This window comes from Protopterus annectens, chromosome 3.part1 (assembly GCF_019279795.1).
Source record: "Protopterus annectens isolate FY-2018-M chromosome 3.part1, PAN1.0, whole genome shotgun sequence".
Taxonomy (NCBI): domain Eukaryota; kingdom Metazoa; phylum Chordata; order Ceratodontiformes; family Protopteridae; genus Protopterus; species Protopterus annectens.
The window spans coordinates 1,651,027,393-1,651,055,129 of record NC_056732.1 but is presented as its reverse complement, the minus strand read 5'-3'; the positions used below and the strand labels follow the sequence as shown (position 1 = coordinate 1,651,055,129).

The window sequence follows — 27,737 nt, the reverse complement described above, 5'->3', positions numbered from 1 at the left end:
CAGATTGCAATGACAACAATGCAGTATCCAGAATGTAATTATTTAGTCATTCTCTTTAATATCAAGAGCATTATATCACCATACCTCTCAGCTTCTTACAGCAGGAAATCTGAACAAAGCCATAAACAATGAGGGGGGGGGACAAAGGCCCAAAAGAGGGACATTTGTTAAATATTACCCTTACAAACTTAGAAGTAGATAGAATAACAGGTTTTGCATTAGCATGAATTTTCTGAAGGGTATAAAGTCTGAAACTCAAATGTCTGTCATGATTTTCTGACTTAGATCTTCAACAATTTGCCAATGAGTTGCTAGAAAACCACAATTTTATGAAAAATGGGCCAAAAATATGAGGCCAAAATCTGGACATTCTGCGAACACCTGTACAGTTGAGAAGTATGTGTATTACTGCTTACTAAGTTTGTATATGACTGTCTAATGTTAGCACATTCTGTACATAATAGAACAGGTAATGAGGATCTGTGCCTGCTAAAAGATTATACAATCCATCTGTCAGTGATACTTCAATTCTTTCTTGGAAATAATTTAGGTAGATTTACCAAACAAATGAGTCAGTAAAAACAGTGTTTTAGGCACATTGTTTTGGACAGGTGGTGGTATTCTCCCTGTCATCTGTCTCTGCAGATTAATAAATTCAGAGGGAGGATCTGCCTTAGCAGCTCATCCTCAAAACTCTTTTTTCATAAGGTCGGTAGCATGCTTCACCAAGTCTTGCCTCTTAGTTAATTAATTTTCATTCAGGACTACAGCTATTTACTCTTTTTCAAATGTAATTTATTGTTAATACTTTTCACTGTAGTTTATCTGGATTATCTTCCAACTTCCTCGGATAACTTTTTTTTTTGTCTGCTTCACACTTAATGTCCACAGAGTCACTAACAGTTGTGAGAAGACAAGTGAACCAAGAAACATCATCCACAACTAGCAGAGACTCTACAGAGTCTATCTGATTAAAACTCTTGCGTGATACCTATATGTAATGACAGCGAGTGAAGCAAAAGCATTCTCATACTCTGTATGCATGCCCTCGATACAGTGTTTGGCTTCTGTGACAAAACAAGAGGCATACCAAGTTAACTCACTGTCAGGGGTCAATGTTGCAGTACCTGTAAGTCTTTATTCTCTTTAATTTCCATCTAATACTCATTTCCATTCCCATGGCTGGCTCAGCATGTATGACCACTGTTTGAATGCAGTTCTCTATAGTCATACAGACAGGAACAGAACCCCTGTGTCAATGAGCTAAGTTGCTGATCTTTTATGGACTGAACTTTTTCAATGCAAGCTTCTATTTCTATCAAACATACCGTTTCACATAAATGTAACCTGAATGAAGTAATCTGATAAGATAAATGATAAACACACAGACTAACTAACATTAGTTGTGCTTAGCTTTGATTCAAACTGATGCACAAGTAAGGCAGCTCAGTGGGTGCAGTGTGGTTATTATTGCTGCCTCAAAGTGTTGTTATATACAGTAAACATCATATACATAGCCAAGATGAGCAAGTGAAAATGCAATAGATGTGATGTGCATTCAACAACAAACATTACTGAACTGTCCAAAGAAGAAAGCTTGCATAACACAGTAATCCCAGGTAATGGCAACTCTACATAAATATACAGCTACTGGGTAACACTACATAATTCACATACACCTACATATTTTATATTCTCTTAAATAAGAAAAAAGATGAACTTTATATATGTTTGGACGCATTCTATCATTATGCTAAATGAGCTGTGATAATATGCATAAGTGTATGACCAAAAAATGAAAGTTATGTACTTATCATAATGTTAGATCCATGCTGTCTTATTTTCATCTGCTTCAGACATGTGGGTTGTCATATCCTATAGGATCTGAGCTCGGTGCCAGTCTTGAGGTTATTGGTTCCAGAGCTCTGACTCCTCCCCTACCCATAATTCCCTAGTTTGCAATTGAGATACTCAGGTTGAGTTTGCTTCTATAAAAGTGTAAAATTTATAACTATTTATGTGTGTGTAGGTATATATATGGATTTGTATCACTTCATTGAAAGACCATTTCACTGACAGTCATTTCACTGAGAACAAATCACCTAAAGTTCATTTCACCAAAATTTCATTTCACCTAAAACTCATTTCACTGACAAGTAGTACTCTAAGACAAGTCAAAGGTATATGTCCTTTACCCCTCTGTAGTGTGATCCTGGTTTTAGTATATATATATATATATATATATATATATATATATATATATATATATATATATCTATATCTATATATAAAACAGTCCCAAGCAACAAGGAGCTCTGTGCGATATCCAAAGTTGGCAAAACCAAATAATATTGAATCCAAGTTAACATAACCATATACAAACTTCAAACAAATTGGTAAAATTGGTAAAAAGCACTAAAAACCTTTAATATAAAATGTAAGCGCTTTCACGGAAAGTCAATCTGGGACTGTTTTTTCCATTAACTTGGTTCCTGGTGTGTTTTTTGGCTTATATATATATATATATATATATATATATATATATATAGTAAAAAAGAAGTTGCAGAGTTCCACGACAGATTTACCTTTTATTGTATAAAATGAAGTCAGTGCTTTCACGATCTACCCAGATCGCTTCTTCAGACTGTGTTAAAATGTCATACTATCTAACCAAACATCTAACCAAACATTTTAAAACTTTAATCATTAGCACATTGCAATTAATTAGTTGTAATTATCTAATTAAAGGCATAATAATAAATTATCTAAAAAATCCCTTTAGTGAAATTTAAAACACAAAAGCTTCTTGCCTTACCATTGCATTGCATTGACTTCTATCATATTCAAATCAAATGCATATAGAAAACTACATAAAACCTCTTTCCAGAATTAAACATAAAATTATTAATAGAAACATTTTCCTATAAAATTATTTATGCATGTGTGTATGTTATTTATATATAGTAGGTTTCCTATCTAACTGAACCTTGGCCGTCTTAACAAACAAGAAAATAATCTATATAATGTACATTTAAATTCAATAAAAATATAGACATGAAACAAAAACAGCATACTGCATTATAAAAATGGATTTCATTTAAATAAAATCATGAAACGACATTAATATCTATTTAGTGCTTCAGATGTCGTGCCCTGCAACTTCTTTTTTACTATTTTTGGTACTTTTGTGTCGTTGTCAGAGTGTACTCAGTGCTCAGTCCATTTTTTATTTTAGTATATATAGTTATGGATGTGTGGGGGGCACAGCCCCCCACTTAATTTGGTTTTCTGTTGTCTGGTTTGGTTTTACATTATTTAGTAAAACCCAACTAGGTGGGGGGGGCTACTTTCAATGAAGTGATATGAATATATATATATATATATATATATATATATATATATATATATATATATATATATATTCATATGTGGATGTATATTTATGAAATAACCCAAGGAAGTGAAAAACCTACTAAACTGTCATGACTGGTGAAAAGTTTTTCAGTCTATGGAGGCTGTGCAGAGACTGGGAGTAACCTCTAGTCAGTCATCTAGAAACCATAGGTGGCAGTTTGGATAAGGTTAGGAAGGAGGGAGTTTGAAGCAGACCAAAATCAAACATCGATCCAAGGTTATGGTAAGTACATAACTTTTGTATCTAGTGTTGTCTATTTTCATCCATTCAAACATGTAGGACAGAATCCCAAGCAGTCAAACTGGGTGGTTATCAGGGAGAACACTCATGAGTATGGTGAGCATAACCTAGATTGTGTGTCCAGCTTACAGTGGGACAGGCAGCTGTGTACCATTGACCAAGTCACTGCACAAATTTCATCAATTGACAATCATCTATTGAAGGCTGTAGAAGGAGAAACTGCTGTTGCTGAATGTGCCTTAGATTTGCTTGCTAAAGGCAACTTTGTCTTACGATATACAAAGGAGATGCTATCTGAAAGCCATCTGAATAGGGTCACTTTAGAGACTGTCTTTCCTAATTTTGGCTTAGCAAAGGAAATGAATAATTGGTCATATTTGCTGAAGTCCTTGAACATCTAATAAATGCAGGAGATATTCTCACTAGTTAGAATATCTTGTGAAGAACACAGGAAGATGTATAGACTGATTTAAATTAGTATCAGATGACACCATAGGAAAGGATGCATTAGTTCTAAGGGAAACCCTATCCTTGTGAAAAAAAACAGATATGGGGGCTTTCATGAAAGGACTTGTAATTCTCAGATTCATCTGGCTGATGCTGCTACAACTAGAAAAATAGTTTTCCATGTAAGAAATTTTAAATCTACTGTATTAGTAGGCTCAAAGGAGGGTTGAGTCAGAGCTTTTAACAGAATGGTGATGTCCCATGGAGGTGCTGGGTTTCTAATGGGAGGTCTCAACCAAAATGTACCCTTAAGAAAGGCTTTTGAGATCCTGAGGGATGCAACTGAGGTATTGTTACTCCAGCATGAAAATTCAAAATAGCTGCCAAATGAATCTTGCAAAACTGGAGCCTTTGTCAAGGAGATCAGATAGAAATTCCAGTATGGAAGGAACTGGTGCTGAGAAGGGGTCTAGACCCTTGGAATAAGCCCAAATTGAAAATCTCTTCCATTTGCTGTGGTAAACTTTTCTGGTAGATGGTTTCTGTGAAGCAGAAAGAATACTGACTACTACAAGAGTAAGCCTGACATCTCTAGTTATGTTTAAAATTGGTGAACTGTGTGGTTAGCTTCATGAATTTCTGACCCGTAGAAGGCAGTCTGGTTGGGTGGGATAGTAGTTCTGGATACTGATTCAACATTCATGGAGGATTTACTGATAAAAAACACATGCTAGGCCACTGAGATTCCAACAAATCCAGCTCAAACAACTTGCAACATAATATTAGCAAACAATGCCCTAGATAAACACTTAATGGAATGGCCAGACCACGGTTTTAAATTTGCAGTTATGGAAAACGTAACCTCTAGTGAACGTGAATCATGGCAACTTAAGTTGGAAGAACATGAGTTATATTGGCAGCTCATATGTAATGCAAGTTCTTAGCCAGGGATTAATGACCAGATCTGGAAAATGTTGCTTTAACAGCATTTTAAAAGGAGGGGAAGTGCTAACATCTTGGAAAAAAAAGGCTGTGGTGGCTGTAATACTCAAAGATGGCAAAGACCCATCAGATCCAGCTTCATATAGGCCCATTTCAATTTTAAACCATGATTATAAAGTGTTTATGTCTATAATGGCTAAAATAATGTCAAAAGTGTTGCCAAAATTGATAGATATGGATCAAGGTGGTTCTGTGGAGGGGAATCAAACATTTGACAACGTTAATAGAACAATGATGATCCAGAGAAAAATAGAATGTATGAAAATATTGCTGTTGTTGGTGGGTCTTGATGCAGAGAAAGCATTGTAATCTGTGATTTTATGAATAGGGCAACAGAAGCATTTGCATTCCTTGATACAATAATAAGGTTAATTTGGAGGATATATGAGGGAATGAAGGCAAAAATCAAATTGGGAGGGTTCATCTTTAAGTTGTGTCTGAAGAGAGAAACCAGGCAGGGGTGTTATCTTTCTCCTTTGTTGTTTGCATTATATTTAAAACCATATGTAAAGAAATTAAGGGACTGAGAAACTCAAAGATATAATTGGTATGGTAATCAGGGAAAATTGGCCTTATTTACAGACTATATTATTCTGTACCTGATAAAACCAGAAAAGGGCAGCTCAGTCTTCTGGCATATTCTGAAGCAGTTCCAAGTTTTTTTTTTGGGGGGGGACATGAAATTAATGAAGTTTGAACAAAGGCTATAGCTGTAAACTATGCATCCACACATGGATTGGTTCAGCAATACCCATATTTATGGGGACATGATAAAATGAACTATTTACAGGTATGGGTTTAAAAGGATTCTGTTACAGCAGGCAAGAATATGTGGGAAGAGACTAAACAAAATATAATACAAAAACTGAGAAAATGGAAGCTCTTACCTAGGGATATCGATAACAAGACACAAGCAGTAGAAATGTTTTTAGTCCCTTTAGTTTTATTCACACATCAGGCATTCTCTTACCAACCACAGGGGAAGTTGCAGATAGCAATTAATAAAGAGTTGAAGGATTTCATCTGGAAGGGGAAGAGGGCAAGGGTCAAGTGAGATCATCTGATCCTTCTAACAGAACAAGGTGGTTTAAGATTACCTTATTAGAATGGTTATTTTAGAACTTTAATAGTTAAGCCTCTTATAAATAACACAAGCAGAAATCTATAATTCAGTGTGGAAAGGGATAATGATGATGAGGATGATGGGAGGGTTCAAGAAATAAGGAGATGGTGGGATTTTGGATGCAGATCCTTCAGGAGAATAACAACAGTCATACAGAATATTATAGAGATCCATGCGATATAACAGAAATAAACAGGATATATTACTGTGCAGCTAAATTAATAACTGATAAAGTTCTACCACACGGACACAGGGTAGTGAGGGAAAGGAAGGGGATGAATCGAACACCATCATGGAAGTATTGAATAGAGAAAACTATAAAGCAATTAAGATAAGAAGTGCCACTGTTAGAAGAGTATAGAAGAGGGAACAGATTAACAAAAATACTAAGAAAGATAGACGTGATAAAAGCAACGTGCAGTATTAGAATAGATCAGGATCTATGATGCATTATCACAAATAACAAACTAAAAATCTCACCACAGGCGGAAAAAATTAGAAGATATGCAGATAAATATAAAGGAAAAGTACAATATAAGCAATTTACTGATGACCCAAAAAAGTTTTATAGAGAAATGGAAAACAAGGTAAAAGGAATTGAAAGACCACAAAAAAAATAAATAGATACATTTTGGAGAAGTATATATGTGTGGAACATAACAAAGATGCTAAATGGATAGAAGAAGTAAATGAAAGAATAAGATGTTTAAAGGTACAGGATATGAAATGGGATGAAGTAACAGCCACAGAAACTGAAACAAAGTTAGGAAAACCCTATAACTGGAAAATCCTATGCCCAGACGCCGTATCTAACTTCTGGTTAAAAGTATTAACATCTTTGCACAAAGATTTAGCCATGAGTAAGAACTATTTATATGCACACCCTGAACAGGTGCCAACCTGGCTAACAACAGGAAAAACAATGCTCCTTCTTAACAGTGAATCTGCAAGCTATCCTAAAAACTATAGACCAATAACTTGTCTTCCAACAACGTATGCACTATACACGGGAATTGATGCCAACAGAGTTTATAGTCATTTAGAAGAAAACTCAGTTATGGCAGTAGAACAAAAGAGCAGTAAAAGTAAGTCATATGGAACAAAGAATCATTTGTTGTTAAATAAAGTCATGGTGGAGAACTGTAAAAAGGGGAAGAATCCAAGTATATGATAGTATTCTACATTCATGGATAAAAGAGAGTGCTTACAATGTATAAGATACACCCTACACTGATTGACTACATTTACAGTGACAGACCACTTTGTAATTAAGCCATGGTAAAGGGCAAATTATTTCCCAGGGATAAAAATTCAAAGGGGGATATTTCTGGGTGACTCTCTGTCACTGCTGCTATTCTGCCTTGCCTTTAACCCATTCAGCTGTCTACTCAGCAGCTTAGGCCATGGCTATAATTTGGCTCCTAGAAAACAACAAAGTGTAAAGACTTCTCATCTTCTCTTTGTTGATGATTTAAAAGTGTATAGCTCATCAGATGAGGAACTGAAATCACAACTGCAAGTTGCCAAAACTTTTTCAGATGATATAAGAATGTCATTTGGTCTTAATAAATTTGCAAAAGCAACCTTTAAAGCAGGAAAACTGCAGCACCAGTAAAACATCAGTTTGGGACAAGGATGTGATACAAAAGAAAGACCTAAATTAATCCTGAAAACAATGTTGACATCTAGGAACAAAATCCAAACTATAAACCAATTTGCTCTTCCTGATCTACCTTACAGTTTTGGAGTGATTGACTGGCCCAAAAACGTGTTGGATAGTTTAGACAGGAAAACAACAAGGATGTTTCATGCTCACCAAATGATTTATAAAAATCGGTGCATCCAAGATTACATATTCCCCATTCTAAAGGAGGGATGGGCCTCTTTGAATTGATTACATGTATAGATCTGCAATCGTGGGACTCCACACATATCTGCTGACCTCATAAGACCCAAGCATAGTGAATGTTTTGAAACATGAGAAGAATAAATCTAAGATGACTTCTCTGCTTAATCTAGCAGAAGCATATCGATGTCAAGCAGGAATGGAAATCAAACCAGAAGTAGATAAAAGTCAGCTAGCAACTGAATATGTCAAAAAAACAAATGAAAGAATATAACGTGAAGGGCCAGATGAGAAGGCAAGAAATGTGGAAAATGCATAAATATAGTTGCATTATAGAAAAGTTCTGGAAGAACCTCATGTTGATCAGGAACGAATGCAGGAATGATTAAGGGGAAGCAAATTTAAACCAAGAGATGAAATGTTAATATTGGCGGCCCAAGATAGTGGGGTACATACATGCTGGTTTACAAAGTCCATTGAATATGTGGGAGAAACAGACAAATGTAGGTTTTGTACAGCCAAACTGGAAACAGTCGCACACCTCGTTGCTGGTTGTGATATACTAATGGCAGAAGGACTGTAAACTGAAAGGCATAATAATGTGGCAAGACTGTTACACTGGGGATTGTACAAACATTATGGTACTGAAATGGTTGAAAAACACTGGAAACATGAGCCACAAAGCATCATAGAAAATGATGAAGTTTACATCACATGGGATCACCTATCAACAGTTCAAAAGATAGATGCTAGAAAACTGGATATAGTGGTCCATGAAAATAAGACAAAAGTAGCATTGATCATTGAAATCACCACATCCAGTGAGTACAGTGTCTTGCATACAGAGAGGCACAAAGTCATAAAATATCAGGATCTGCATACAGAAACGAGAGCAATGTGGAAGAAAGATACCCAGACACTTCCAATAGTAATAGGAGCAACGGGGTCTTATAAAAAAGAATTTACAATGGTATTTAGATATGTTACCAATACATGTAACTCCATACAAATTGCAGAAGGAGTCATTACTGGGTGCATTGTGGTTGCTGCAAAAAGCACTTTTGGTTGATATCAAAGATTGAAACAATACTAATTTCATGAACTTTAATCATACTGTGACTTAGGAATGGGGTCCATTGCCATCATGGTATTAGAAACCCAAAAGATTTTGAGAAATTAAAAGGAATATTATATTCATAAAGCTACAGAAAGTATACTAAGAACTAAGCCAAAACTGAAATGGAGAAAAGGAGATTCTGCTGATAGAGATGACTGCAATAAGGGGTACAGAGAATAGGCAAGATGGGGCTGGAATCTACTGGAGGAAGCTGGCAAAGGAACCAAGGTAACGGGAACAAATAATTAGACAGGGAAAGATAATAGAATGTGAATAGGCCAATAAGACATTTGGATTGCAGGGTAGAGACTGTCTTCCCTATAAGGGATTGATATGAGAGTACAGTAAAGAGAAAAGGATAAGGGAGTCTTAAGTATAAGACCTGCCCTGGTTGAGTTTTTAGTTGATGTAAAACAGAAACTGCTGTTAAAAAAGGGATAATTATTAGGACATCTGGCATATGGCGCAATAACTACAGGAATCAGAGGAGTTTAGAAAAGACTGAGAAGAGAGATTAGATAAGCAATTCACACAGAAACAATGGGAGGACATGTGTATAGCTCCAAGATGTGCAACAGTCTAGAAGATTGAGAAGTTTTGCTTGGAATTGTTTGAATATGTATTTGTATACCCCAAGAAGACTCCAAATAATTTTTCTTCAGGTAGATGGCAAATGTTGGAGGTGTGATGTGGAAGAAAGGGGTAGCTGGGAGCATATGTTTTGAGACTGTAATGAGTTGGCAGACTTTAAAAATCCCCAGAGTACTCCATCAGAAATACTGGGTGAGCAAATGAGTGTAACCAAGGAAATTATTTTTTAGCTTGGATAAAGGATCTGAATAGCCTAGACATAGCAAGGTCTTGTTAAGTTTAATTCTGGTGGCTGCCAAAAAAAAACATGTACTAGAAAATGGAAATCAAAGCTTAAACCAACTGTACTTGAAATAGTGAATATTGTAACAGAGATAAAACAAGAGGCTGTGGGATCTTTAGAAAAGGGTAGGAGCAAATTACATAGAAAAAATGGAAATTGTGGGAACAATGCATGCAGAAATTTGTTTTGGAGGAGGAATTAGGTTTAAGAGAAGGGAGGAATTGAACAATTCATTAAATGTTGGATTGATTATATTGTATAGAAGAATATATGTGATATATAATGTTTGTATGTGAACCTGTTAATATGGTTTATTTTTATATAAATATAAAATGTCCTATTTCACACGTGATAATTCAATAAAGGTGTTTAAAAAAATAAAATAAAATGCATTTCTCACTTGTTTATGAACACAAAGAATTGAATAACAACCAGCTAGTCAGCCAGTGACAGGAACTTTAAAATCACTTTTATTTAACCAAAATTGAGGCATGCCATCAGATGTTGTGGATATAACCACTAGGTGGTGGTTGGGGTTGGGGTTGGCTGGATGAAATTAACTGATCCTCTTTAGTCACTTTCTGGTTTAGCAGAATACCTCTCAACTTCTTAGCACAAGAAATCTGGACAAAGCCTAAAATAATGGTGGGGTAAAGGTCCAAAAATAAGAACAATTTTTAAATATTGCTCTTATAAACTTAGAAAGTTGCTAGAGTAACAGGATTTGTGTTAGCATGCATTGTATCTGAAGGGAATGAAGCCTGAAACTCAAATACATGTCATTAGTGACTTTGATCCTCAGTGATTTGCCACGAGGAACTGACCAAAATATGAGACAAAAGTCTGGACAGTTGAGGGGTATGCTTAGCAGCATTGGTGAGCATTTGTGAAAAGTAAGATGAACTAACCAACTGAACAGTTATGCACAGACAGGCAGACAGACAAATCATAATTTGGAGGGAAATGATTAGCTGCCTGCTGCTGTTTGCTTGTTATTTTGGTTTTGCAGGACTAATGTGATTATGTGAAACAATGTACAATATTTTAATGTGTGGCAACTGTTTATTTGGAACAAAGGTGAAATACATGGTCGCCCTCTTTTATCATGATCTTACATCTGAATTGTAGATAGAAGTGGCTATAAGTACTTGATGGGCGTTGTATGGATGAAAATAACTGACACCATTGTCACTTGCACAGTTTAAAACTCATCCCTCAGCATCACAGAATACCAACACCTTCATATGTCCTAGGGGCCAGAGACCCCACAGAAGAAGGCTGTACAAGTTGATTTTGACATTTGTTTAGTAAATGCCTCTGACAAGAACACCATCTAGTTTAAAACTAGCCTTGCTCATAGGTGTACACAGAAAGGTCTCTGTACTTGTGTGGGGGGGGGGGGGGACAGTGTCATTATTTCTGTTAACATTCCTCCCAAACCTCAGAGGTCACTGTATCTTGTCTTGGTCTGTTGACAGTGTGGTCATTTCTTTAGCTTTCCTCACAAATTTCAGAGAGGTGCATGGAGGCTTACTACAACTTGTATATGAGCACAGTACTGTGTATAGAAGTAACAAGTTATAAATATTACTATAATCACTTTTTCCCATTTTCTCAAAATCAACTATCTGGTGCATATATAGAATACTATCTTTTGGGAGAGTGTGAATAAACATTCTCTTTACACATGTCTGACAGCAAATATGTTCTGTTCTGTTTGTCTTTTCAGTATTCTCCCTGTCTGACATCAGAAGGGTACACAGAACGTGGCTGCCTTTTGGGGGTAGGGGATGAGGAGGCATGCTGTATACAAATAGGACAGCAGTTTAAAATATGACTGTCAACATTTGTGCCTTAATTTTAATCCCAGTTTAACACCAGAGAGTGGTACACAGAAACTGGCAACCTATTTTAGGTGGGTGGTTGTGGCAGGTAATTGTCCCAGATCTATGTATCCTCACAAGCATTTGCTTTCTCAACTTTATTGTGTAGTGTGTGTTTAGTCAGCTTTGGCCACTAAAAGTTGGATACAACTTATTCCTTCTGTGAAACAAAAAAGTAGCATTGAATTTCTTTTCCATATGCACTGGATCAAAAGTTTGAAAAATGTTCTAAAATGTACCTCACAGCATCTATAACTCTATGGCTTCTGGATGCCTGGCAGTCCCTTGCTTAAGTTATTGCAGAGAAGTCTTGGCCAGTTAAGATGTGCTGAATGGATGCAGGAAAAAGTATATTAGAAGAGTAAGACTGAATTTCTTTCCACAACCATGTTTTTGTTCAGGCAATCATTGTTTGAAAAGGTTTTAAAAAACTCTAACATGCATATTGGAGCATCAGGAATCCTCACAGCTTAATACTGTTATTTCCACTGCAGTTATTACAGTGTAGTCTTGGTTAGTTAGGATGTGCTGAAAGGATGCAGGTAAAACAAAGTTGAAGAGTAAGACTAGACTTTTTTCTTTGATGAATCACTGGATGTAAAAGGTTGTTTAAATAAATTGTAAAATGCACCTCAGGGCATCTAGAAACTTCATGGCTTCTGGGGGCTTTATGGCTTCCAGACCCCTGACTTAATGCAGATGATTCTTTCATAGCTGTCAGAGTGCAGTCTTGCTTAGATAGAACAGGTTGAATGAATATTGTGTTAAAAATAGTACTGCATTTATCTGCTTATTTATAATAACTGCAAAAAAAAAAAAAAAACTAAAAAATAAGATAAACTTTTAGTAAAAGGAAGAAAAAAAATGTAATCTAGATAGTGTGAATAGGCCAGGAACAGTTGGACAGTGGGTGTGGGAGGTGGTGGTGGTGTAGGCCATGCAGGCTTTTCATCTAGGGCGCCAATTTACCTCAGGCCAGCCCTGGTCCTATCTCATGTAAATTGACTTTCTGGTAAATCACTGAGGATTACAGTCAATAACAGGCTTTAGAGCTTCATTCTTCTTGTTCAGAAAAAGGATGGCGATGTAAAAAACTTTGCTCTATTAACATTTAAAGTGAATTAAAAAAAGCTTCACATATGTGTTAGACAGGCACATGTATTGATGCAACAGAAACTTGCTTTCATGTATGTCTTAGACAGGCATATGTACTGATGTAAGAGAAAACGGCTTTACGTTCTTGACCGTGACTTCCATACCTCTCAACTGTCCTAGATTTTCAGAAACTTCCATATTTTTGACTCAAATTTTAGCTCTGTCTCTCTTAATCCCTCCCAAAATTGGTGACTTTTGGAGAAAAGGTGCTAAATTACACTTAAATATTTACAATAATTAGAGTTATACACTTCTTTTACTTGAGAAAATGTATATCAAATTACATTCTTCTATTCTGTCAGTCTCACGTTAATAGTACTAATATTTTAAAATTATCTCTGATTATTTCTGGATCTGTCCCTGATTCTGTTGAGATTTGTCAAGAGCTTTGAGTTAGGCACAACCCAGTTTATCCATTATCACCCTTTCAACAACCCTCCCAATTTTGTCGTGATTTTTCTCTTCCTGCTCTTTTTGTACCGCTTCCTCCCTTAACACTTCCTATACAGAATCATTGTTTACAAATTGGGGTGGAGTGCATATTTTACATTGGAACTCACCTTCCTCGGGTCACACAGGCAGTGGGCGGGTACAGTTGATTGACAGTGTTATCTCTGCACTGATAGTTGTGATGGAATTAGTCAATGATTTAATCCTTGAGATAAATGTCACAAATAAGCAAGAAATAGGATAAGCATCTCAACATAAACATAAAAGAACCAATGAAGCTGCTGCATTTTGTTTCCATCATTTTTAAATGCGCCATTGAGAAAAGGCAGTATCATATCTTTCATGTGTACCTCATTATGAGGAATGTACCTCATTTGGGGTCTTAAAAAGTTCATGTTCCTCGAAGTTCCACATTGAAAGGGTCTGTCATAAATTCAGTGTTAGGAATTTTTAATTGATACCCATGGTAAATAGACAGGAATCATATTAATTCATTAGAAGATCTTTTTATAAGTAAAACCAGTATATTTTAACCATCCTATGACCTCCCTAGTTAAAGTTGTTAGTAAGCCATTAGTATGTTCCACATTTTGCCCTTTTGTTCCACATTATGAAGTCTAGTGTTCCTCATTTTGAAGATGGAAGGTCGAGAGCTCTGGGCAGTATTAGGAGCTTGGGTATAAATTAAGGGGACCCAAAGTGGTTGCAAAGTCTTAAAATTGTTACAGTCAGTACCCTAAATCTCTCAACCAATCATGGACGAATCCCAACAGAATCGGGGGATCTCTGAAATTATTTCTGCTGAATAGTTGCATACTTGAGCTGCAACAACTTTATTACAAGCTGAGATAAGTACAAACTTGCAGTGTTATAAGATAGTACTGCATTTTTTTTCTGTTTTATTGTTTCATTGAATATTGTGTTAAACATAGTACTGCATTTATCTGCTTATTTATTTGTTCACTGAAAATTGTGAGCTCTGTGTGTATGCAGTTAGTTTTCCCCATGCACCCTCCCTGTTCTTGTTTTGGTATTAATCTTGGTGGCTTTGGAATTGACTGCCCCTCCTGTAAATTTGTGTTTGAACACTCCTCCTGGGCCCATCTCATTTGCTCACTCAACCGAGTACAGCTCACTCAACCGAGTACAGTGAGTTCATATTTTTATTTCAGACACTCCTACCATTCCCATCTGTTCTCATATTTTTATTTCAGACACTCCTACCATTCCCATCTGTTCAGCCCTGCCCCAGCTCTATCCTCGTCTAGTCTCATTAGCTCATCCTGCCTAATACAGAGAGAACATCTGAGTAGGCATACCCACTTAGGCCCTGAACTTGTCTGATTGAAGACTCCTGAAACAGGGCTCAGTTCTGAGGTTTTTTTACTGGTTAATTGGGTAATTTGTTTAAATCAGTTTGCTTGTTTTCCAATGTTATATTAAAAAAAAAGAAGCAAATTTGCCCTTTACCTGCTTTTACTGTATTTGTGTTTCTTCCTACTTTATTACCTTATTTTGCTTTTGTCTCTTCTTAAAAGTACTCAATTGTGTTGATTCTGCTGCATTTATTACTGCTTGGTAGTAGCCTGATTAAATTGTAACTGTTACGTCATTTGGTTAAAGCACTTGGGCTTCAGACCAGTTGTTTTACACTGAGAAGGTTTGTGGTCTGCACTGTTGTGGCAGGACAGGTAGCTTACATCCTTCTAAGTTGGGAATTGCTGATTGAAGGCTCAGTGTCTATTATTCTAAAAGTGTATTAGTTCTGGTTAAGCACTTGGGCTCCAGGCCAGTTATTTTACATTAAGAAGGTTTGTGGTCTGCACTCTTGTGGGAGGAGAGGCTAGTTTCTGCCCTTCTGAGCTGGGAATTTCTGGCCAAAGGCTTACTGTGCCTGCTTATTTGAACTGTTTTCCTGATATTGGTGCACCTTGTTTGCTGTAGCATAGACTAGATTCAGGCCTGCTAAATCTAGCTTTGTTTGTATAACTTGAGCACTAATCCAGGCCATCTTTTTTGAAGAAGGTTCTGCTGCACCCTAGTGGCAGGAGTGTGCGGTTAGAACTTGTCTGATTGAAGACTGCTGGAACAGGGCTCAGTTTTGAGTTTTTTTACTGGTTAATTGGGTAATTTGTTTAAATCAGTTTGCTCATTTTCTATTGTTATAAAAAAATTGCACTTTATTCATCTGCTTTTACTGTAATTGTGTTTCTTCCCACTTTATTACCTTATTTTGCTTGTGCTTCTTAAAAGTACTCAATTGTATTATTCTGCTGCAGTTATTACTGCTTAGTAGTAGCCTGATTCAATTGTAACTGTTATTCTAAGCCTTTTGGTTTAAGCACTTGGGCTTCAAACCAGTTGTTTTACATTAAGAAGGTTTGTAGAATGCATTGTTGTAGCAGGACAGGTAGCTTACATCCTTCTAAGTTGGGAATTGCTGATTGAAGGCTCAGTGTCTGTTATTCTAAAAGCGCATTAGTTCTGGTTTAAGCACTTGGGCTTCAGGCCAGTTATTTTACATTAAGAAGGTTTGTGGTCTGCACTCTTGTGGGAGGAGAGGCTAAATCCTGCCCTGCCGAGTTGGGAATTTCTTGTTAAAGGCTTATTGTGCCTGCTTATTTGAACTGTTTCTTTCTGAAATTTGTGTGCCTTGTTTGCTGTAGCCCAGAAGTTAGTAGTTTATTGGCCATTTGGGCTAATTTCTATCTCTTTCATTTCCCTGCTATAAAAACCGCATTTGCACGTTTTTTTTTTGCACTTGTATTCAGCTCAGCGAGTGCCTGCTAGGTGTCCTGCAGAGTTCTACAGCAGCAGGGAGACAAAAGAGAGAATTTGGAGTGATTAAGTATAATTTTTCTGCATTTTCTTGCTGTCTTTAATTCCACCTAAAACTCCATTTTTTTAGCATTTCTGTAATTTGAAAAGCTTGTTTCTGCTACATATTGCACTTATTTGCTGCCTGCACTTGAACTAAGTCATTTTTGTGTTTAGATAATCTGTTTAACTGTTGTATGCTACACACTAAAGTGTGATAGCCATTTCTTGCATTTAAAGTGTTTTTTTATTGTATCTGCTTTATTTTCTGAAAAGAAATATACTTGTTTCCTGCCTTTCTGAACTAGTATAGTCCAGTTTTCAGGTTATTGCTGAATTCAGGGCTGTGTTACAAGTTTCTGTGTTGCCCATACCTTACTTGGATAGAAGGAAGTTTCTCTGTTCACATGTGAGAGAGGGGAGCTTTGAGCAGCCTATCTGTCCCTGGAGGAGTGGTTTCAGCCCAGACGTTAGTAGTTTATTGGCCATTTTGGGCTAATTTCTATCTCCTGCATTTCCCTGCTATAAAAAATGCATTTGCGTGGTTTTGCACACCGGGTACCGCCGGTTAACTAGGGTTAAATTATTCCCGGCTCCACAAAGTCTACTCTTCAATTTTTCCCTTGGAACTAGACAAACTTTCAATTTAAGCACTCAATCCATTAATTTCACAGCCCAGCACTTGCTCAAAACTCATAGCAACCACTAATTAATCGTAGCACTAGACCCCCCTATACTGTCCAGAAGGACAAGGCTCTCTATTCTTCCATACCAGCCAATCAGTAAAACAGTTCACTTTACCTATTCAGGCATGTCCAAAGGGCAGTTTCAGGTGTACTCTTCAGTCCAACTGGTGAATCTGGGCATTTTGAGGCAATGTTACAACTGCCTCATGTACACAGACAACCCTCTCCTCCATCCATCAAACACTAATATATGTGAGAGATACAATTATACAGCCAAACTGGAGGCAAATCTCTCACAACCCAAGACTGGAACTGACAGTCAAGAGGAGAAGGAAAAAAGGGTGGGTGGTTGGCGTAATGGTTAAGGTGCTTACCTTTGAAACACAAGGTGTAGGGTTTGATTCTGTCATGGGGTAATTGGCTAGGCTTAAAATGGCCCGCAAGGGAAGTTAACCTAGTACTAACCTATGAACCTATGAACTTGCAACACACCACCAGTCTCACATAGACCTACTAAACCAACACCGGCAAATAACACACATAAATACACTAAAACATACTCGGAGGCTCTAAATAAAAATCTGCAAAAGCAACAGAGACCTCCAAAGCAGACACCCAAGCAACCTCCACACCCCATCACAAACCATGAAACCCATACTTCACATAATCAGTGTGCCATGCAATTACAGCCCTTAAGGCAAAATAACATACCCAACGCACTAGTAATAGGCGACTCTATAGTCAGGCACACTGATGCCCCACTAACTAGGCTGGACAAGGAGAAGGTTACAGTTAGCTGCCTGTCAGGTGCCAGGATATGCCACATAACACAAGCACTCAGGTCTCTCCAGAACAAGTAGAAATACGACTCTGTCATTGTCCATGTTGGTGTGAATGATCTGAGACATACCTCCCTGGACTACATGAAAAGAGACATGGAAGAGCTCTCTGATCATGTAGCCCAGGCTGGTATGACCCTGACTCTGAGTAGCATCCTGCCCTCACCAAGAATGATGCCACAGTATAAAGAAAAAATGATCAATTTCAACAATTGGCTAAGTTTCTGGTGTCGTTCAAAGGGGATCCTGTATCTGTCCGCCTGGGATGACATGCTCGACAAGCCACATTGCTTCGCAAGAGATGGCTTTCACCTGTCACCCTTAGGCATTCGAATACTGGCCAAGGCTTTTGCCGCCCCCATAGTGCCTTTTTTAGGCAAGGCTCAAAAGACAAACCTACCACTGTAAATAGCACATGTAACCAAAAACTAAGGGTAATGCTACTCAACGCCAGAAGTCTAAACCTCCAAATGCATGCACTCGAGGCATTTCTCAGTATGGAGAACATCGATATCTGTGCAGTAACAGAAACCTGGTTTAAGGCTCCACTGAGTATCCCAGCACTACCAGGCTATAACTCATACCATACTTTTCAACCAGAGAACCCGGACCGAAACACAAAAGCAGGGGTGTATCCATATTCATCTAGGATATCATCTAGGATACCCACACCTCCAGGTTAGTGGTACAGCACAGTGCCTCAGAGATCATCCATGTGCAACTAACAATGGGCAAAACTGCAATTCAAATTATAGTTTGCTACAGATCACCCACCATGACCCAGAACCCCCATTCCACATTTCTGGAGACACTGGAAAATATGAAGGGCCTACCAAACACCCTAATATTGGGTGATTTAAATTACCCAAACATTAACTGGGAGAACTATTCAAGTACTAACTCCCTTGCCCAATGCTTCCTAGAATTTATAAACTCACACGCCTTGGATCAACTGGTCAACACCCCCACCAGAGGTGACAACATATTGGACCTGGTCATCACCAACATGGGCGACCGGTGTTCTACACCGGAGGTCAACCCCTCACTGGTTAGATCAGAACATAGACTAATCACTCTGGATATCCACAATTCCACCCCACCCCCAATCAAGAAACCACCATGAAAGACTTTTCAAAAGCAAACTTCACATTTCTTAAGACCGAGGTGGAAAGAATCACAGCCCCCATGCTAAAAGGACAATGCTGTCCAAGCTGCTGAATCCCTTACAAAGGCACTCTATGAGCACCTGCAAGAATGCATGGATTGTGCTATCCCAAGCAAGACCAAGACTCACTCCTCCAAGAAAAGGAAACCAGTCTGGTGGACCCTTGCCATAAACAAGCTATACAACAGAAGGAGGAAACTAGTACAGAAAAGAGTAAAATCCCAAGAAGGAAAGACATCCCTGATCAGTATCAGCAAGAAACTACGATCCCTCATAAAATCATCCAAGGCTAGCTTCGAAAGAAAAATTGCCAAGGACTCCAAAGATAACCACAAAGCATTCTTTAGCTATGTCAAGAACCTAAGTGGAAACTCTCAGATCTGCTCTGAGTTAGTGCAGAATGGCACAAAATACAATGAACCGACTGATATTGCCAACATTCTGGCAGACAGGTTTAGTGCAAATTTCACCCCCCCCTCACCCCCTAAAGGGCCCATAACCATACCAGAAGAATGTAGAGCCCTGGCAATCACTGACACACAGGTTAAAACAGCCTTATCCAAAGCCAAAAACACAGCTTCAATGGGACCGGACGGTGTCCCAGGCTGTGTCTTACACAAACTCCAAAATGAACTAACCCCTCACCTAAACACACTGTTCAAACTCAGCCTCTCTACAGGCTACGTACCCATGGAGTGGCACACAGCAACACTTATCCCGCTCCACAAAGGTGGAGCCACAACGGACCCCAGTAACTATTGTCCTATAAGCCTGACTAGCCTAGTCTGCAAGGCTATGGAGCACATCATCTTGGAACTCATTAACAGAGACATTGGGAACCTCCAAACAGTGGACCCTACACAGTTACCAAGGCTTTAGATGAGGGAAAGGACGTCCACACAGCCTACCTAGACCTCAGAAAGGCTTTCGCCACCATCCCCCATTCTGGTATTGTAGACAAGCTCACCAGCCTGAACATAAACCCCTATGTCACGAGATGGGTTGCCAATTGGCTCATGGATAGAACCCACATGGTGAGAGTTCCAGGCTCTAGGTCCGACTCTAAACCGGTTACAAGTGGCGTCCCCCAGGGCTCAGTCCTGGGACCCCTCCTGTTCGGTATATACTTCTCAGAGGTACAGGAAAGCACAGGAGGACTATGGCTGACCAAGTTTGCAGACGACTGCAAACTGGGGGCCATAATTGACTCTCTGGCTGATGCAGACATCCTCCAGAAGGGTATCACTGAGACGGATACCTGGTGTCAAAATCATGGCCTCAAGCTAAATGCCAAAAAGTGCATAGTCATCCCCTTTGGAAAAAACAAAGTACCCATGAACTACCACATAAGTGGTAGTCCCCCTAAATACAGAAAATGAAAGAAGGGATCTGGGGACCCAAGTAGATAGTAATCTCTCCTTTGATAATCATATTGCCAAGGTGGTTAGAAAATCCTTCTATGTGGCCCACCTAATCACGAAAGGGTTCACATCTAGAACAAAAGAGGTTATTGTAACCCTCTACTCATCACTCATCAGACCCATCATAGAGTACAATGCCCCATTTGGGATGTACCTTACAAGACACCTGCAACAGCTGGAAAGACCACAGAAGTATCTCACCAAGAGGATTACTGGCCTTAGTTGCATACAGCCTACTCAGAGTTGATCTCTGCCTGACATACAATGCCATGTCCAACCAAGAATTGATGGACATGCTCCACCTAAAAAAAAAACAAATCCCCGAGAGCCACACGCTCCAGGGATCTAAACCTCACCATAACGATAAACAGAACTTGCTGGAGGGATAGATTCTTGTCCCAGAGACTCCCCATGCATTGGAACAGGATTCGAATCTACATTAGGCAGAGCCCCTCACTAACACTCTTCAAGAGAAACCTTGACAAGTGGATGGGAAACAGAATATTTACCCTGGGGATGACTGCAGTGGCTCTGCTGGACAGAGGCACAGGGAACTAATAGCTCTGCTAGAGAGAGGCACAGGGAACTAATCTAAGGGGGGGGGGTGGCGAAAGCCAACATATTCTGGCTAGGCTTACATATACCCTCGGGCAGATAGCCTAGTACTTACCTACGAACCCATAAGAAATAATCAAGGAGAATCAAAGGCGATATTTTACTTGAGGGCCTCACCATTTCGTTTTGCGCAGAAGTGGGCGTGTCTCGAATTGAATGACAACCCGGTCTGCATATGTAATTAGCCTTCAAGTAATCGCGCGTGCATACATATTTTTGGGATGACTCCTTCAGCATGCTATTACAAAAAATATATTAAACAGTTATCTTCAGCACTGACATCTCATTAGCCTGGAAACCGGATTAGAGCATATCCTTTAGCAGGTGTTGAAAGCTGTTCTAAACCAAAATGACAACTGGCCTAGCACTCAGAATTTTTGGAAATCACGAGTGGCAATTTACACACAAAAACTCAGTACTGTTTCCGACCTTCCTCTTGGTTAACCCCATTTGAATGAATTAGTTATACTAAGGCTGCTGCCTCTCCCCTTCCCTACTCACTTGTTCTCAGGCTAATTAGGTAAAACAGCAATGTGACACAAACCAGAAGGAATAATGAGAAATCTAAAAGACAGCCACTAGGTTTGTTTGAGTACCAAGTGACTGTCCAGTTTAAAACAAACACAATAGCAAACTCATTACAGATCAATAATACAATTCATTACTCCTCCGTCTATTCAGCAAAAGTGGAAAAGATGTATGCCCGCGACTATATACTGTAAATTCACACATAGTAGCTTTCACTGCAACATGTGCAAGGCTTGATGCACCTCTGCACTCAGAATTTTTTTTTTATAATTAGATGACTGGGAAAGTCTGACTGTGCAAACTCTGTTGCCAAGAGGCCCCAAGGGAAAACTCTGACATAAATGTATATAAAAACTTTTCCATTAAAATTACAAAATAAAATTACATGAATGTAAACTATTATTTGTCATATGAATGTGTATATGAAATGCTTGAATAACCTGCCTGCTACACTCTGGAGGGAAGCCAATGAGTTCAGTGGGTGATACACACTGATTTCAAACTAGTTATTAAACTGCAATTACTGCATACTGAAGTGCATGGGTGTTATTAAACTGCATTCCCTTATCTTCCATGATACCAACTGATGTTGGTAACATTTTACTGGTTTTATTTATTGTTATATTACATGTCAGTGCACTTGTTTTCTTTTTTTGACATCCGATGGTACATTCGGAAGGAATGCATATTCATGAATGACATATCACGGGGTTGGGTTTTGGACGGGGCTTGCTACTGCATGTCTGGTGAGGCCCTTAAGTAAAATATCGCCGAATCAAAAACACTTTTAAAATATTAGTGCTACTAACTTGAGTCATTGACAGAATAAGAAGGTGAATTAATATACATTATCTGAAGTAGGGTTGAAGGTTGTGCATCAGGGCTGGTAACTCGGCACTTAAAAATCAACTACCATTCATTAGCAGACCGGAGTTCCGCTGTGGTGACCCCTAACTGGGAAAAGCCAAAAGACACAACAACAACAACATCTGAAGTAGGGTTCGCCCGTTCGATTCTCGGCTGGAGCGCCTTCTGTGTGGAGGCTGCATGTCCTCCCTGTGGTCGAGTGGCATTTGAAAGACATGCATAAATGGGCGTGCCTTCATTGAAGGTTGGGCGTCGAGCTGGCACCTTGGCACCATAAAAATCTACTGCCAATCATTAGTGGACCGGAGTTCCACTGTGGTGACCCCTAACTGGTAAAAGTCAAAGAAGAACATCTGAAGTAAAAGAAATATACAATTGTAATAGTATGCCATTATTTATTAATGGTAATTCACCACCACTTTTTCCTCCAAAAATCATTAGTTTTAGCAGGGATTATGAGGGACAGAGATAAAATCCGACTAAAAATATGGGACAGTTGAAAGGTATGCCCCAAATCAGGACTGTAAAGCCATTTTAAAATGATGCATCCAAAATGTAACAACCACAAATTTCTCTGCTTTCGTAAGTTCCCCAAGGAACTATGGTTACTACCTGTCGCGCTTTACGCAGTATAATACCTATTTGGACAGTTGTGTCCTGCTAAAAACATAGAAAACCACAAATGTACCAAGATTATTGGACGAAAAATACACATTTAAGTTTCCTCTAATCATATCTCCCAACTGACACCGATTTTACAGAACGTCACTCATTTTGAATTGTCCCTCATAAACATACCTCTCAACCTCTTAGCAAAACAAATCTGGACAAAGCATAAAATAATGGGGTGACGACCATAAAATAGGGACAGATGTTAAATATTGCTCTTGTCATTCTAGTAAGTTTAGAAGTTTATATGTTTTGTGGCGATATTGTAGTTGAGGGCCTCACCAGATGTGCAGTAGCAAGCCCCGCCCAAAACCCACCCCTGATATATTATTCATGAATATGCATCCCCCCCCCCAATGTACAACCGAAGAAAAAGTGCACTTGACATAGTAATATGACAGTAAATATAGCAGTAAACTGTTTACCAACATCTGTAATTGACAAGTTTTATTGCACTAATAATATATACTAATAATCAGCAAAGAAATGAAATCGTCAAAACACATGTCGTCAGGCTTTTTACCATGTAGCTCTCTTTGTCAGAGTCGGAATGCGATGGTTCACTGTCCCAATTAATGTCCAAACGGAGTCTTTTTTTTTTTTTTGGTGCAGGTGTCACAGCGACAATTCCTCAGTATCATTGGCGGGACCTTTTACTAAGAACAGCTTTCCTGGGCGATATTGTATTAACCGTTTGTGTACATTTAATATTTTCATATCATGTTTGCACGAGCAAATTAAATATGCAGACCGGGTTGTCACTCAATTTGCGATATGCCCACTTCTGCGCGAAACGAACTGGTGAGGCCCTCAACTACAATATCGCCTGTTTTGTTTTGGTACACGTTTACCAAACACTAAGAAGTCTGAAACTCAAATATCTGTCATTAAAACACAAATTTTATGAGGAACAGACCAAAAATATGAGGCAAAAGTCTGGAAGTTTTGCGAAAAACTTAACAGTTATGAGTATGCTCATGAATTCTTTTCATTTTTGATGTTATATGAATGTATACAATTTAGGGCGTTACATTCATGATACTCAGAAATGAATATCAGCCCTAACAATAACAGACTACATTCAGTTTCAATGTATCCTTCACCCATTTTCTTTTTTACCTTTTTATTCTAATATTTCAAATAATATAGTATATTTGCTTCGTGTATTTAAATCTCATCATCGCTTATGTATTTTTGTATATCCTCTTCCCAATGAAGCAACTTTCCGGACTATATATAGCTTGTGCATTGCCTTCGACACACACACACACACACACACACACACACACACACACACACACACACACACACACACAAATAAATAAATAACCGGGCCACTAAAAATGAATGCATGCAAACTGCCACCAAATATCTCATTTTCGACAGTAGTGTTTGGAAATGTTTGTAAAAGTGGACAGTACTTTTACTTACATAGTTTTACACACACACACACACACACACACACACTTGATAAAAATAATTTCGGTATGACCGACCGAAACAAAAGCTGCACTAAGAAATCTGCTTTTCCACCAATGCCACAGAAAAACAAAACAAACAAAAAAAGCAGTTACAGGTTAATACAGTTCATACCCATAGAAAAGCATAATCTGTACAGAAACTGTACCATACACTTACAGTGCTTCGCTGTTTTACTTAACGATTCTGCTAGTTTTTGCAGTTTCTTTTTATTCATAGCAGAGACATTGGAAATGAAGGACGACATAGTACGCGAGAGAATTCTATCAAAAAAATAAATAGTTAAATCTAACCCTTTGAATAAAAAAGGTAATGTTTAGGTAATCTCAAAATTCCTCCAAAAGTCGTCCAACTGTTTGTTGTTACCATAACAACGTTGAAACACAGAACTACGGCAAGCCCATTGCACCAAAATAGTCAAAACATAGGACTTCTTTAAGTACTGCATACTATAAGAAAGTGACTAAGACGGAGGACAGGCATTACCTTTCTATGACTCACGAGGTTGCCCTTTACTTTGGTAATGGGCGTTAGCTTCATCATGTAAGAGCTGCATGTTTGTCTGTAGACAAACTGCATGAATAGCATAGGCGAACAAGGACTTTAAAAGGCAGATTACTACTAGACAAGATTATTTTTATTTATTTTGATGTACTCACCAGAAGTCGGTTGGTGTACTGACCACTTATTCCATTATGGACTTACAAATCAACAATTTCATATAGGGAAAGTATAAATGATATAAAAATTCAGATCTTAAATGTTACAGTTTCTGCAGTAAATGTATCATTAAGAAAATGAAGACTGCATCGAGAGAAATACAAAGAGAAGAATACAAGTCAAGATGTGCATGAAGATGAATTATGTTATTTGCATTTACTTTATGTATATGGTGGTTGACAGGCAGTGGACCGAACCATTATGGACCTGTCCACTTCAGGCACATCAGATGTGAAGTAACACAAAGATGCCCAGGTGAGAAACAGCCGTCAACTTATCTTCCATTCCTGAATCAGGAACAAATCTAGAAATAATCAAGATTAACCAGTGACACTTTAAAATATTAATATTATTAATTTTTAGAGGCCGATAGAATAACAATGTGAATTAACATGCATTTTCTGAAGTAAAAGAAGTCTATAACTCTAATTATTCTTGTTTTTTCCTTCACCTTCCATTATTTTAATTCCCCCACAACTAAAATCCTAACACCATTTTTATCCATCCCATTCAACACTTCCATTTCTCATATTAGCTTTCCTCCCTTATTTAATTGTATGGCACACGAAAACCACACTTACTTAAAGGCACTCAACACACTTCCCAAGCAAAGCCAGCACCATAATTATTGGCAACTTCAACTATCCCAATATAAACTGGGAATCATACATAAATGCCAACAATCTGGGCCAGCTAGTTCATACACACACTAAGGGCTCAAACGTCCTTGACCTGATTCTCACAAACATGACAGAATGCTGCCACCCCCCTCCCCAGAGTAATGTCCTCACTAGTCAGGTCAGACCATAACACTGTCTCCTTAGAGGTAAATGTTAAATGAAGGACATCTGGAAACCCTAGAACATTTAAGAATTACTCCTCCAAGGCAAACTTCCCACTACTAAGTGGCACCACAATAAATTTCAGGCTCACCTAACCCTGAAAATACTGTTGCTTATGCAGCATCATTCACAGAAAATTTGTATAACCAAATCAACAGCTGTATATAAACTGCTGTACCTACCAGCAATAAGTGCAGGGCCAGCACAAAAACAAGCCATCCTAGTGGAATTCCAACATCAGTAGGCTAAACAACAGAAGAAAGAAACTCATGGCAAAGAAACTAAGAGGGATAATACCCAGGAAGGTAAAAGCTCCCTCATCAGCGTAACAATCAACTTGGGGTTAATAAAGTCCACAAAAGCCAAATTTGATGTAAAAACAACTATATGTGAAATGTCAAAGGCAATATACAGCAATATACTGAATTCATTGTAAATGGTGTTACACACGTGGAACCAGAAGATATAGATAATCTCCTGGCTGACAAATTTGGCTCAAATGTTACCTCCTCTCTCCTGGATATTCCTCAGGAAATATTGACATCCATCTTGCTCCCAACCATCACAACAGAGCTGGTCCTCAAGGAGTTTTCCAAGGCCAAGAACACTCAATGGGTCCTGATAATATCCCAGGATGCCTTCTTAATAGCATGAAAAATGAAGTATTTGCCCCACTAGAATCTCTATTCAACCTCTGCCTCCAAATTTGCTTCATGTCTATGAATGGAGGACTGCAGTTGTTATACTGCTGCACAATAGTGGACCATCCATAGGCCCAGGAAACTAAGGATCCATTAGCCTGAAGAACCTGCTGTACAATGTTATGGAGAAGATAATCATGGATATCATAAATGACACAGGTAACACACAAACAATGGATCCATGTCAGTTTGGGCTTGTCAAGGGCAGGTCTTGCCTGCTAAACAGATGCACTTTTTTGAAAAGATTATGAAAGGGACAGAAACTAGAAAATCAGTACATACTGCCTACGTCAAGTTGGCCAAAGCATTTAACACAGTACCCACACTTGGGCATTGTTAACAAGCTCAGTAAATTAGGTATTACCCATAGATCACCCACTGGATAGCCAGCTGGCTCACTGACAAGACCCAAGAAGTTAGAATAGGGGAATATACCTTCACAGAAAGGCTGGTTACTAATGGGGTCCCCCAGGTCTCAGTGCTGGGGCCACTGCCATTTGGCATCTACTTTTCTGAAGTCACCTGCCAATATGGGTGTGCTGTTCCTGAAAACAACTTTTGTGTCTACCATTCAAATTATATATTTTTTCTCCTGTTCAAACAGGCTCAAATTCACCTGATATTTGTAAGCCAAGTGTTGTTCCTGATTGTTTTTTTTTTTGACACTCTTGCTCTTTCAGCTGGACTAGCCCCACTCCATTCGCCCTCACTGTGCTCAGGCTCAGTCTGCTCCCCTACCCTACCCCCATTCCCACCCACCCCATTTTATTTACACTTACCCTTATTCATATACCACCTACCCATCCATCCTCAAATCCAGCTCCACCTCCTCCACA

The 27,737-nt window shown here is 38.4% G+C and overlaps 1 protein-coding gene across 1 annotated transcript in view; it reads right to left on the bottom strand.

Annotated features, from left to right (window-relative positions):
* Positions 1 to 25,031, bottom strand: part of EFCAB1 (EF-hand calcium binding domain 1) — a 311,240-nt gene extending 286,209 nt beyond the window's left edge. Inside the window, exon 1 of the mRNA XM_044067675.1 lies at positions 24,798 to 25,031. Within this exon, the coding sequence (XP_043923610.1) occupies positions 24,798 to 24,885 (88 nt within the window). The 5' untranslated portion in view covers positions 24,886 to 25,031. The remainder of the gene's footprint in view (positions 1 to 24,797) is intronic.
* Between the last annotated feature and the right edge of the window lie 2,706 nt (positions 25,032 to 27,737).